The 14,225-nt window shown below is 43.0% G+C and overlaps 1 protein-coding gene across 4 annotated transcripts in view; it reads right to left on the bottom strand.

The window, feature by feature from the left end:
* Window positions 1-14,225, bottom strand: part of REEP3 (receptor accessory protein 3) — a 54,672-nt gene that overhangs the window by 26,248 nt on the left and 14,199 nt on the right. Inside the window, exon 1 of one of the 4 annotated variants that reach the window (XM_068197083.1) lies at window positions 11,043-11,170. The exons of 2 other annotated variants lie outside the window; for them this stretch is intronic. In XM_068197083.1, the coding sequence (XP_068053184.1) occupies window positions 11,043-11,074 (32 nt within the window). In that variant the 5' untranslated portion in view covers window positions 11,075-11,170. Of the gene's footprint in view, window positions 1-8,809; window positions 8,866-11,042; window positions 11,171-14,225 lie in introns of those variants that run through there. One more of the 4 variants, XM_068197082.1, reaches the window with a different exon arrangement.

Raw genomic sequence — 14,225 nt, forward strand, 5'->3', positions numbered from 1 at the left:
AGGCTACCTTCTCTAATGAGTCAGCCTGTAAACTCTTTCACATGGTCAAGTTGCATCAGTGTTCTAACATATTTCTAGTCACCCTTCTCATGAGTTGACAGGGCATTATTGGTACCAAACCCGTGAATCAACTCACCTCCAGTTCACATATAAATCCTGTGCAGAAGCACTTGGGGAGAAGCTATTTGCATATCATTCTAACTCAAAGAATCTGCACCTGTGCCTGGAGATAGTGCCCAAAACTCATGTCCACAACTGAGCAATTTTTCTTGTGCTGCTGGATAGCCTAGGTATATTTTAACAGAAGGGCATAAGTCTGGAGATACCATCACCATGTCATAAAAAATCAACAAAAAACCCCAAACAGGTAACAAATCCTGTTCAAAACACAGTCAAAAGGCCCGACAAACCCAGTTGTACAGAAAATTCCAAAAAGCTAATACTGGAAGGCAAATAGAAATTGTTATAAAAACCCTTAGTCACTTCTCTGCATGACCACCTATTCACCTCTTGTTTTTATGATACATGTTTGACTCCTGCTGTAATAGCGTCCTGCCCATCCCAGCATTCCTTCCTGTTTACAGCCTCGCAGGGCTCACCACGGGCAGGGCACTCAGCTGAGCTCACACCTTCCAAGCACTCACACCGAGGAACTGCAACCAGATCATCTGCAGCATTTCCTCGAGATAAAGAGCAAATATTGAACGCCTTCAAACACAGAACAACCCTTATAAGAGAACTAAAATCTCCCACCCAGCTCTTACCTCAAACTCAATAGCAGAATTTCATCCCTGCTGGGGAAGTGTCCATTTTCAAAGCTGCTCACACTTACTTAAATCTCAAGTAAGTTATTTTCCTTCAAATACTTCAAATCATCTCCGATTTCTCTGTTGGTAACACTTCTACCACTGCAAGCAAAGTATTTGTGGCCCCATGTCAGCCAGCTGTGGTACCAGGCAGGAGCACAACTGAAGTTGAGAAATAGCCAACAACTAGGAACAATTGCAGGTACTTCTCAGACAGCTCTTAAGGCAGCCTTGCACATGACTTAGAGCAAAGAAAAAGATGTGTCCTTGTACTGAACTGTGCTTTTCTTCTAATGATCAGCAAGGACTGACAGACAGCTGGATTAAGGAAGTCAGAAGAAACAAATTGACTAGTTTGCTATTTTCATTTTTAAAAAAACATCAAACCAAGCCTAGTTTTCAGGAGATAATTTCTGTTTTCATTTAGTATATGCATGAATAAACATATTTCATAAAGCAGGTGAACAAGATACAATTAAGACTACTTTTTTTAAAATTTAAAGATGAAAGCTGATACCTACACGGATGTTCAAAGAAACTGTCACATTAAGGTTTACATAATAAAGGTAATTGACAGATGACAGAGAAACACACTTATGAGCTTCCTTGCTTTGGAAAAAGTTCTTTACACTTACTGCTCTTGGAGGTATTACAACCTACACATGCAGTTTTCATGAGCAACATGATCCTCTCCATTTAGGATGCTTCTGAGAGCTCCTAAAGACATGGGTAATTTAATGCAGATGATGTGCTGAACAAGATTAACAGGAACATTACAGATCTAGAATGAGGTGTTTCATTTTATTATGGGGCTTAAAGTTACAGATACACTTGGTAGTTTGTTGGCTTACATAAATTTAACTTTAAAAACTACCAGCTCTCTTATTTATACTACTTAGTTTTATGCCTAGTGTCTTCAAAATTATGTTGGAAGCTTCTACAAATTTTTAGGTCTTTATTTCTGTGTAAGCACATGACATCCTTCATATCAAGGAGAAGAATTCAGAAACACCTTAAAACACCTTCCACTGCAATCTATATGGTATATTGGAAAACTGTTCATTACAGTAACTTCAGTAACTTGTGTCAAGTCAGCAGCCACCTCTTCTCAAAGGTTTCTCTGCTCTGGGCCACAGTAAATTTTGAAACAAGCAAAGTTAGATAGATGTTTGGAGAACCAAAGCTAGCATAAAGAAAACGAAGCAAAGACTTATCTTGGTACTGCCATGTCCTGCACGTTTTTAAACATGTTTAACAGTCTTAAAGCTCCAGCTCTTGGAAGCCTCAGAGGTCTCAGTTCTGGTGAAATGACCAGGTAACAATCAGATTTGCATACAAAGATAATATTTTATCCAGCACAAAATTGGAACAGAAGCAGTAATGCAGTACAGCTGAGGAGCAGCAATACTAATTAAGTGACAGAAGTTCTGCAGGTGACAGAAAACTAAGACAAACTTTGCCAAAAATACATGAACACCACATCCCTAGAATAAAAGTCAAAAAAGCCCAGCAGAATACATTCTCATTATAGAACTGTACTTAATGTTTAAAGCAGCCTCACTTATTTAATGTATGCAAGTCCCAAGACAAGATAACTCAGTGTTTTAAGTGGCAATAGTCTCTTTCACTGCTATGGGGAAAAACAAAAAATATTTGGTTGCCTGAAAGGATCCAAGGCCAGCTTTTTATTTATTAATTTGGGCATATTTACCCTGAGTTACATTACCTTCAATCAAGCTATAGAAGTCACAATGGGAAGCCCATGTATAATCACACACTATAGACATAAGTCTCAGCTGCAGGAGATGGAGACAAATTCTTTGCAATAAAGTGATTAAGCATATTTCCTCTATTGTCTCAGCAGCTGCCTAAGGAGAAAGTTTCCTGATGTACCCAATGCTTGAACTGTAGGTTCAGGAATCCAGTACTTTAATATTATTTTAATATTAAAGTTTCAATTCTCTCAAGACTCTGAAGTCGTGCCCATTCTCAACTATTTTTCAAACCTAAAGCTTTATTCAGCTTTGACAAGTGGCTTCAAAGCTAGCTACTCCACTGGAGTTCCTCTTCCAGGCTCCTCCACTTACGGCCTAGGCTCATTCCCTCTAACACCTCCAAATGCCATAGTCAAAAAATTGATTTCCACTTGGATTCTTACCTTTTCAACTTTGGTTTTCACCCTCTATCAAGTCTACTAGAGACTTGAGCTAATTTCACAAGTTAAAATCCACAGTCATTGTTTGTTGCTCTAAGAGTATCTTCTCTATTTTTGGAAATATTAATCAACATCAAAATTACTGGCTATAGGGAACCAGCATTTAAAATAGGAGTGGTCCCAAATAAAACTTACTTCTGCTTATTCCAAGGGAAACCACACTTTATTTTTGAGTTGTCTGTTAGTATAAGGCAAACCACACTGCATGTAACCGCCCCATTCATATGGGTTGCATCTTAAAAAAAAGTGTCCACGCTGCTGTAGGTCACGCTGTGTGGAATATTAATCTGTCCAGTGGCTCCAGAGAGAAAAGCGAAGTTCATAACCCAAAGGCTCAGAAAGGTCCTACTTAATCATTACACATTCTTGAACCCAAAGGTGTCATTAGAGACCAGCCTCAATGTCCTGCCTCTCCCAAAAAATGCTACACAAATACCATAGTCTGAGCAAAGTGGTAAGTGGAACCATCTAACACCAACTCTTGAAGTAAAAGTAAGCATGTCTTATCTCTGCCCCAGACAGCTGGTGGTTTTCTTTTTAATCATCCAAAGTTACAGACATTTTAATTTTTTGCCAGAAGGTCCTTGATTTTCAAACAATTCTGTCAATCTTATAACACAGAAATGTACTTCTGAAGCCTCTTAGAGCATTCAAAGAACAAACCGTTCCATTGTACACAGGAAAAGGTTTCTACAAACTTTGTATTTGGCAGATGGTGTTGAGGCAGCATCTAGACTTGTCATTCCCAAGTAACATGCTTCCTCTATCTTACCTGGTACGTAGAGAACCCTGAAGATTCTGTTAGACACCAAGTTAAGGCTGAAAAGCACAATCTCCACCAGCCTTATTCATGCAGTTTTATTAGTAACAAAAATACAATGCTAAAAGACGTCTTCATTTCCTTCCTTTTGAACCCAAATAATTTATGGGGTTTTTTAAGACTCATGCATTAATTAGTTTGAGGGTTAGGTTTTGCTATCAAAAACAAATAAAGCACATTATGCTGATTAACAAAAAAAAAAATTTCTGAGAGAAGAATTCTGTTAACACAATTATGTTTCACTGGTTATATGTAAATGGGCTAAGAAACCAGAAGATACAAAAGAAATTGTGTGCCTTTTCAGAAATGCTATTTTCCAAATGCAAATGTAAGATGATTTGTCCAATTCACATTATCCTCTTTGTACAACTGTAAATTTCATTTTGTCTCAACCATTCAAGGGTAACTTTTAGACAAGAAAAACTAGCCCTCAAAGTTCTATAAGTAGAATAGTAAAACCAACAGTGCTTACATTGCAACTACAGCAAATTAAAGACTGCCAAAGGAGTCACATAAAATATATTTTATGTTTCTGTGACTATATTGTCTTCCAAGTGAACCATAAACTGTTCACTGCTGAAAATTTTGAATAGTTCAGCTTCTAAAACATTCTAATGCTAAATGCACTGCAACTAAGTAATCCTAGATGTGCATTTAGACGTCTGTAAAGGCAATGATGCGTTCTAGAACAAAATCCTAATCTGAGGAGAAAAAAGATTAGCAGACAGAAGTGAATAATGACAGCACAAAGACAAATAATAATTCTTTGGGGTTTTTATATTAGTTTAAGGTAATGTTACTGTACTGTAAAAACTCATCAGGATATCAGTGACCATCTTCCTGACTCTCCTTTCCATAGTTTTGATCAATGAGTTACAAAACAGGGTGGAGGGAGGAAATAACAAAACCAGACAGTGGTAGGAAGGCACAAGCACAAACTGTTTTCTGATTTTCCCGTTTGAGCACTGGAAGTTCCAACAGCTTTAACACAAAAAAGTACAGCATTATGTCAGGCTTCTCAGATCAGGAAAAATTCTGCTTGGGAAATCCTTGCACTTAAAGCCAGGTTGCAGGCTTTTGAAATAAATTGCACCTAGTTTTCAACATCAAACACAAGTTCCAACTGTCTTCGGGATGCATGAGTAATGTTCCAAAGATGATAAACACAGGGCAAACATTCATCTAGTTAAACCCACCTCCATGTTGATGCTTGCAGACTGCTAGGAAACACAAGAGAAATAGAAGTAACGCCCTATTATTTTGTCAGTGATAAACTGAGCAGCAAAGCAACAGAGATGGCTGACAAGAAGCTCGGTGCAGAGATAGCCTCTCTGGGTGGGGTGTTTTATTTCCCTCATATCCAAAACTATCTTGTCAGATTGGTTGTTCTGTGCCACTGAGGAGAGTCGTGTTCGAAGTCATACTGGTCAGCAAAAACTTGCAATCACCTTTACTGCCTAGACTCTACACACCTCATCTCATATGTCCTGCAGTAAATTGTTATGATCTAGTCTGGCGGGTTTTGACAACAGAGGGATTGTACTGTTGGCAGATGTAATATTTTCTTCTATATAAACCTAGCACTTTCACAGGTTTCAAAATTTTGAAATTTCAAAAGCAGAATAAAAAGGACCAAAAAGCTCAGAGAAAGCTCCTGTGCACATGGAATGCTAGATCAGAGGACTTTGCCAGACATGTTTTTACACATTTTGAAGATGATTTCTATCAAATAATAAAATTCTTGAGCCAAAGCAACTTAAAAAAAAAAAAAAAATCAGAATTTGGCTCAGAATCTTCCTCAGCCTTACACAAGCATACAGGGAGTTTCCTCTATGTACAAACCCAGGAAAGACAAGCCATTCTGTCCAGGCTGCAGAAGTGCTCAATAGCCTATAAGGTGCTCGCTCAAAGCAGACATCAGTTTGTACAGGAACACTGCAAGAGTGGAGGCTGTTTGTTTTAATTAGAAACATCCTTTTGTGCCAGATCATGCAGTTCTTGGTATTTCTTTATCTATAACACACAGGGCACACATGTGGGGTCCAGCACATTTTGTAACACGGTACATGCCAAGACCATTAAGTAAGAATGTCAGACTCCACAGGACACCTCTAGACGTGCTCCATGTGTTTTGAGCAAGCTTCAGTCCAGTTGCCTGCCACAGGCCGGGCACACTGACCACGCATGCTCTGCACTCACACCATCCTGTAAACATGGCAGAGAAAAGAGCAGCTAGGCTGCAGAGCAAATGCTGATTTAAGGCAAAGGTGTGCCAGACAAGCAGTAGGAACACTTCTTTCTTACAAGTTGTCAGAGATAGTAATTTTGCATTGTACTAACTCAAGAGGTGTTACAAGTCATATGCAAGTGAGCAGAAACTTCTCATTGTATATATTAGGATTACCTCGCTGAGAAGAGTTCACTGGAGAGAAGAGTTCTGATGATTTCATTGCTTAATTATGTAAATGAGTTTAAACTTTCACACAATCAGGACAATACACTTAATCCCTAGACTTACATATGCTTACAGATTTCAACCCAGGAAACTGAAAACCCTTTAAAAAATCTGACACCTTGTTTGACTAGAACAGCTGCACTGTTATTACTGGAACAAGATTCATAAGAAGAAAGAATAAGCAGCAATGTGAAAGCAAAGAATGTAGTTTCAGAGCACGCTTTAACCATACCCTAAAGCCTAAAATAATGCTGGTTTTGTCCTGCAACCTTTCATTCTCAGCACAGCACTTACCTAGCAACTTCACAACAGCAGCGTGAGCTGATGCAGTTCATTGCAACTAACAAAAGATTAACTTCTATCAACACTAATTTTCATTCTAGTTGACAAAACAACCAGACTCACACAGTGGTCACAGAGTTTGGATCCTGTGGAATGTGAATGAGGAGAGGATGAAGGACAGGATAGCCCCTCCCAGCAAAAGGACAGTGAGATCTATTTAGCATGAAATGCCAAGGATAACTGATACACAGTCACTGACTCATTCCAATTCTGTGATGAGACTGACATTGCAGCACATCTCATTCACACCATGACAGCAACTCCTTTTTCCCCACAGGTGCAGCAGCAATTTATAGGCCTTTAAACTGAAGAATACTGTCAGAAATTCAGCATCCAACAGCAGTCAACATCCTTCATACTTCAGCTGCAACCATTGTGCCAGAGAGCAGGCTACAAACAGACAAAGAAACTCTCCCACAAATGGCTCTTCTGCCTTGAAGATCAGGCTATTAAGCTATAGCTATTCCTTCCACACACATGGTGGTATTGTTACCCGATTCCATCTGATCAGCTATGATCACTTCAAGACAAGTTTGACAGCACGTTGATTAGCAAACAAGAGGGTAAATATTTTTATAGTTTATGATTTTAGTTTAAAAATTTGTATTCCAAGAACAAGACACAATCTAGGTTTACAGTCGGAGCATACGCAGTTACATAAAATATGATCTACATGCTAAGCCAGGTATTCCTGACAACAATTCAATCAACACAGAAGCTATGGCTTCAGCCACCTCTTCTCAGATATGCAGTAATTCTAGGGGCAGCTGGACATTTGGAAATGTCAAACAACAACACAGGCATTAAAAGTAGAGTAAGATAATGCCTTGGAAACTACCATTAAAGAAACAGCTCCAATCTGTAAAGCAGCAAAAGCTGAAAGAGACTAATACTACTACCTAGCTTCAGGTCACCTCCTATGTCCCCCAGACAGTCTTTGTCCAGCTTAAACGTTTAGTTATAATCTAATATCAGATTCAAGGAATATTTGCAAGGCTCTCAAACTGGGGTGGGGAAGACAGACATTATAAACACAAGCAAGCAGAAAACTAACTACTGGTACCCAAGACACATACATCCTTCTGTGGAGCACTGCAACTTTCCCTTCCAACGTTCATGGATGCTGACCGACTTAACTGGAAACAAACCATGTACTTAAACATGAAGGGAGAGAGTGTGCTGCAAAGCAACACAGATGGGGGAACTTTCATTTTTAAGTGAGGAGGAAAAAAAGTTAACAGATTACAGCAGACAGTCTGCTTTAACAGATTGCAAGAACAAAATGGCCATCTATTTTGTATTTAGGATGCTTGCACATCTTTGCTTGGCACAAGAGGATGGTCTGATCTCATCCATACCAGGCTGCGACTGACAAGTATTCAGTGTGTTTACTATTAAATATTGTCTCAGCAACTGATGTGTACACAATCAGTCAGACCTTACAAATGAGAAGAATGAGCAATCCAAGCGGATGAAAAGTCAGGCACAAGCTCTATTTGAAGTTAACAAGATGGACAGTCACAAATTTTAAAAATTATTTCCACCATTAAAGACTAAGAACAAGATGTGCCACCCTGAGAAGTTTTTTTTGAGACTCTGAATGAAACAATTTATCTTTGTTGGTTTTGTTACGTGAAAAAAAAAGGAAAATCCCCGCAGTAAACATTCCAAAAATTGTTGCAACAGCCAGTGTGTTTTAGAAATAATAATGAGCTACAGTTACTACAACAGCACCCAATTGACACAGAATTTGAAAACGGAAAGATGTTTTAATTGCACACTTCAAGTCTTCTGCTTCTTGACATAAAGATATGCAATTAGTACAAGGTATTTCACAAGTTTAAATACTTGAGAATAATAGAATTGATAGAGCAAAGGGAAAAGATTTCATTAAAACAAAGTTCTGCTGAAGATTATGTGGAACAGTGAATTTGAACCACTCCCTGTTTCCTGTGCATGACTCCTCAAGACAATTCACATGCAATTAAGAATTCAAATTGTCTACTAGCTCCATTCCCTAGTTCCTTAAAGCGTCAACCAAAGTATTTTAGTGGTGTTAATGAATTCCAAATTGCAAAGTCTCAAATTGAATCAGAATGCAGCTTGCTTGGGACACACATGTCAGGACAAGTCCCCCGCATCAGAAGTCGGCAGAGGGCACTGCGACACACCTACAAATTAATATTTTGCTGCTCTTTTGGCCCTGAAACATAGGAGGTCAGTCAGGAGTGAAGAACTCTGCCACAGAGAGAAAAACTGCTGCTCCTTTCCATCACCACTCAAGATGACAGGCTGCTATGGACTTAGGCACCAGGAAGTCACCACACCAGAATACAAATGCTACATAAGAAAGAGCCTCAGGTCTTCACAGCTACATAGTATTTAAAAATCTGTTTCTTAGGGCTTCTAAGGGAAAGATAGGACACACCTTCCAAACTCCAAATACACAGTTCAGAGACTCGAAGTCACTGAAATCGGTACCTCTGGGAAAAGACCAGAGGAAAAACCAATCAAAAAAAGGAAGATACTGGGCACTGAGAAAACAGGACAAGAAGGACATTCTCAAGACCACCGAAATTAAGATCTCTCATGTCACACCACATCTACTTCTGCGCTACTTCTCACCTTCTGTTTTCACAAGAACTTTGGTTTATTAGCAAAGTTAAACAATAATCTCAAAGCTGTCCAAATTCTCATTGAACACTTTCACCTTCCTGAGAAATTGAATGCTGGCAAACTATTTAAATCCCACATCTAGGAAACAAGGACACAAGAAGGTGGATTTATAAATAATACTTAGGACTCCCTTTTTAGCAAAAATAATTAGGGCACACAGATAAGTGACCAATGGCAACAAGGAAACCAAACTGCACAGTACATTATCCTTTATTGCCTTTTGCAATAAATCTGTGGAGAACAGTAGCTGTTCTCTTCATTCCCTGTGCTATTGGGTTAGGCTCATAGAGGACTTTAACTTATGCAAATACAACCCTTAGGAATTCAGGGGGAAAAACCCAACTAACTACAGAAGAATCTGGTCATCAGAAATTAAGGTACTCCACATTGCTGCCATTTCCCTTGAAACCAACACAGTCTAAGTAGTTAAAATAAGAATTCTCTGGTTAGTGCTCTTATGTAACAAAGCAGAAACAGGTTGAGCAGCTCCATCTGATGTACAGAAAGCAAGAGTATGCCTCTTGCCTATAGCCCCGTGTAAAGCCTATGGGAAGACCACACTGACAAAGTGCACCGACAGCAATTCCTCCCACGGACTCTCTCCCAAACCTCTGCCGTCCTTTGCCAGTTCTGGAACGTGATGTTCTACTTTGCAAGTTGCAATTATGGGACAAGGCTCAGGGACAGCAGCAAGAGGGAGAAGGACTGCTATTTATCTAGGTGGTTGGACTGCAGCAGGAAAATATACGTGGCAGTATGAGAAAACTTGAGAAAGTTTTCAGATGAAATTACACCAGACAGCTTAAAGGGGGTTGTCTGTCACCAACAAAACAGGACAATCCTATTATGTCCTGCTGTGGGTCACACACTCCTGCTACACACTTTATGCTAATTCGGATGTTTGTTGGGCTGCTTCGTGAGCAGATTCACTTCATTTGCCTGGCAAAAACTCACACACAGCAAATCTCAGCTCAAACGACCTAATAAGCACTGGGGACCCCAGAGTCACGGTGCTACCCAGCAAGGAGCATGAGGAAGACTCTGCTACCCAAATATTACTCAACCTTTACGAGGGAGTATAAGTCAAATGAACACAATAACTCATCCGTTTCAGGAAGGAACAGCACAATGCCTATGAAAAACATCAGAGGTGTCACTGCAGTTTACTCTTTCTCAAACAGAACTTATACAACACGAAACACGAAGCTTCTCGCCTAAGAGAGTTTGCCTCTTTGGCTTTTAAAAACTCGAGTTTATGAAGAGCAGTACGCAACAACACTGCCAATCTCTTCAGCTGATAACCTACACTCAGCACAGACCGCCATCTCACACTCGCAAGCATTCTTCTAGTCCTCTCAACTCTGCTACAAGTTGAAAAGGAAAAGTTACGAGATTTTACAGGTTACTTTGGCTCCATTTGCAAGCAAGGCTTGCAATTTGTGCGTGACAGGCACAAGCAGCGCGAGCTGGCTGGCTCCGCAGCCCCGGGAAACATGCACTCAGAGCAGGAGACACACGGCTAAGCACAGCCCCGGTGCAGGTCTTGCGGGAGTTTCTGGGAGCACCGGGACCCTCTGAGGCACACAGACTCCCAAAAGGAGCGCAGAGCACCCGGCTCTGGAGGCAGGGGGAAGGAGAAAAGGGAGGCCGCCCCTCGCCCGCCGCTCCTCGGGACCATCCCCGCCCCGGGAAATAAGCTGCCTCGCGCAGCCCCAGCCCGGCACTCACACGACCGCTCGGGAGATCATCCAGGACACCATCGCGGCGGCAGCGGCGGCAGCGACGCGTCCCCTCCGCCGGCCGGGCCGCAATGGCCGCAGCCCTGCCGCGCCCGCCCCATTGGCTCGGCGGCTGCGCGCCTGCGCCGTGCGGCCGCGCGGGCGGGGCCGCGCCCGGCGGGCGGCAGCGGAGCGGGGCCTGTGTGGAGACCTCGGCGGGGCGTGAGGGGCCCGGGGCCGGCAGCGGAGCGGGGCCTGTGTGGAGACCTCGGCGGGGCGTGAGGGGCCCGGGGCCGGCAGCGGAGCGGGGCCTGTGTGGAGACCTCGGCGGGGCGTGAGGGGCCCGGGGCCGGCAGCGGAGCGGGGCCTGTGTGGAGACCTCGGCGGGGCGTGAGGGGCCCGGGGCCGGCAGCGGAGCGGGGCCTGTGTGGAGACCTCGGCGGGGCGTGAGGGGCCCGGGGCCGGCAGCGGAGCGGGGCCTGTGTGGAGACCTCGGCGGGGCGTGAGGGGCCCGGGGCCGGCAGCGGAGCGGGGCCTGTGTGGAGACCTCGGCGGGGCGTGAGGGGCCCGGGGCCGGCAGCGGAGCGGGGCCTGTGTGGAGACCTCGGCGGGGCGTGAGGGGCCCGGGGCCGGCAGCGGAGCGGGGCCTGTGTGGAGACCTCGGCGGGGCGTGAGGGGCCCGGGGCCGGCAGCCCGGGAAAGGTGTCTGTCTGCTCCTGCCTCTCCATCCAGGACCTGTGTGAGCAGCAGTGGCGTCCGTTCTAGACCCCCTCACGGATACAGCCTTTGCAGAGCGCCCGGAAGCGAGAGGAACAGATAGAAGTCGTTAAGATTGCAGTAAGGCACCTTTCTCCCCTTCTGACCGCCTCTGTTTGAAACACAGTGACCAGCTGTAGCAATAAGAGGGATGGGATGCTCGCCCCTTGCCTTGGTCTTTGCCCTGTGCTCCCCGTGCGCTCGCAGAGCTGTAGGATGTTTGGTAAGCCAAAACATCGGTGCCATATAGTGAAGTGACCTCAGGTTTCCGGCTGCCCCGGAGCGTGCCGAGCCACTCGTGTGCTGGAGGGGCCAGGTGGGGCTGCTGTGTCACCCAGGGACACCGGCTGGAGCCCTGCCTTCTGAGCAGAGTGCGGGGGCAGCCCGCTCCTGGGCTCCTGCACCCTCTGAAGCTCTACGGGAACGTGCTCCTCCTCGGTGCTTGCTGGCGAGCACTCGGAGCCAAAGAGTGTTTAAGGTCGCGGCCTTAGGTGGGCCACGCAGACTGCTACGGGCAGGTAATCCAAAACTGCGGGTGACCACGAAGATACACGTGGAAGGATTAGTGCTTGTCTGCCTTGTTACTTTTGTTTCTTGCCTTGCGCATCTTTTTTACCAGCTGCTGCCCAAGGCCCGACAGCAAGCAAGACGATCCGCAGTGTAACCAAGTCCAGGTACTCATGGTCTGGCAGGCTGAGACACACGCAGAAGCTGATTGCTTCCTGATACCTTAATTAATCCATCTCGGCTTATTAGTTTTACACTCCCTCCAAAACTGTTTGCACACTTAAAAGAAAAATATTTTGCTGAAACTGACTGCTTTATCTTTTCTCAGAAGACTAGGTTGTATGAAGTCATTGCTGAAAACATTCCATTTTACTCTTCTGATTCAAGTGTAACAGAGCAATATCCAAAGTGATAGATGTCGGTGCTACTGAACATGCCACTCAGAGCTAAGGTAGGCAAAGAGCAGTTTACAGTTTCAGCAGCAGTTCTGCTGCCTCTCACAGCGAATGACATGCCAAAGTCAGTGTCACCATCTCTAGAAGAAATTAGTTCTTTAACATATCTTTAAGTGCAGATAATATAGTTTCCCTTCCTGCCATACAGAAAGAAGAAAGAGCTTAATCTGTGTAAGCTTCTGTCTTATTCAGATGAGAGGTGTCAGGTAAATGCAGAATGGTTTCTGTTCCAGTAGCAAGCACCAGAATTCTTCACCTCCTCCCACAAATAAAGCCCAGCCATGGGCATCTTCACTCCCCTGCAGCCTTCAAACACACTGCACACAGCCAAAAGGAGGGAAAGAAAGAGGGTAAATAAATAATTGTGAAACATTTCAACAAAGACAGTGTTTGAAAACTGTTGTTGTAGTTGTATACTGTGAAATTTGAAGCCTGAAATGAAAAAGCAGACAACGTAAAAAGAAATTATTTTAACCATGCAGAAATTCTTGCAAACAATGATACTGCCCATCTTGGGTGTCTCCTCACACTGATCTTTGTAGGGGGTTACTGATGCAGGAAGAGGTAGAGAGGAATTTGTTTGTGAGCAATTTAAAGTACACCACTCATCAATCTTAGTTTTGAAACAGGCCTAACCTGAAAGCATTCTTCCTTTCATTCAATGAAAGGAGAATTCCGAACCACTGCTTCTGTGCTCCTTGAATAACAAACCTCTCCAGTGGTAGACTGGGCAGAGGAAATTCACACAGCAGAGCATTTGTAATATAAATTACCTGGCAGAGATTACATTTTAGGCTCCAGTTCTGTAAACTCCTGCTGCCTGCCTGACGCTCCACTGAAGTTTGTAGCATTCCAGTCCATTTAGAGCAAACTGAAAGATGAGAGCTCTAGTTCACAGCATATGAAATTAACTATACAATACATTTCTTTACTGCAAGCAATTATGTTTGGTACTAACTCAGAGAACCATTCCAGGAAAAGACTTATACTCTCTTTTGCTGTCTGAGATTGTATATACAATAATTCTGTAGCTGCGTAATTTATTTTATATGGAATATGTTTATACAAAACAAAAAGTGGTTTTCCTCTAAGAGACATTTATTTTTCTTGCATTTGTTACCATGGTAATACTGTCTCTGTTGGAAAGCTAAATTTACATTTAAAGAGACTTTTTTTTTAAAGGGTAAAGGCAGATGGCTCCTAAGAGTAATTTATCTTGCTCAGAAGATTACAATTTATTTCACAGAATGTTTGGAGACTTAATTCAGTGCAACAAGCTGGGTGGTGGTTGCTGGGCCCTCAGCAGACAGGCACAGGGATGCCCCATGAACTTCCCTGTATTCCAGTTCACACATAATGCTAATCTGTGCTCCTGCATGGCAGAAGCACAGAGAGCAGCACAGCAATTAAATCTATGCCATGTACTTAGTCAAACTTGGTGTGTCTTACTCATATGTCCGTCTGTTTCTGTGTAA

Source organism: Anomalospiza imberbis, chromosome 8 (assembly GCF_031753505.1).
Source record: "Anomalospiza imberbis isolate Cuckoo-Finch-1a 21T00152 chromosome 8, ASM3175350v1, whole genome shotgun sequence".
Taxonomy (NCBI): domain Eukaryota; kingdom Metazoa; phylum Chordata; class Aves; order Passeriformes; family Viduidae; genus Anomalospiza; species Anomalospiza imberbis.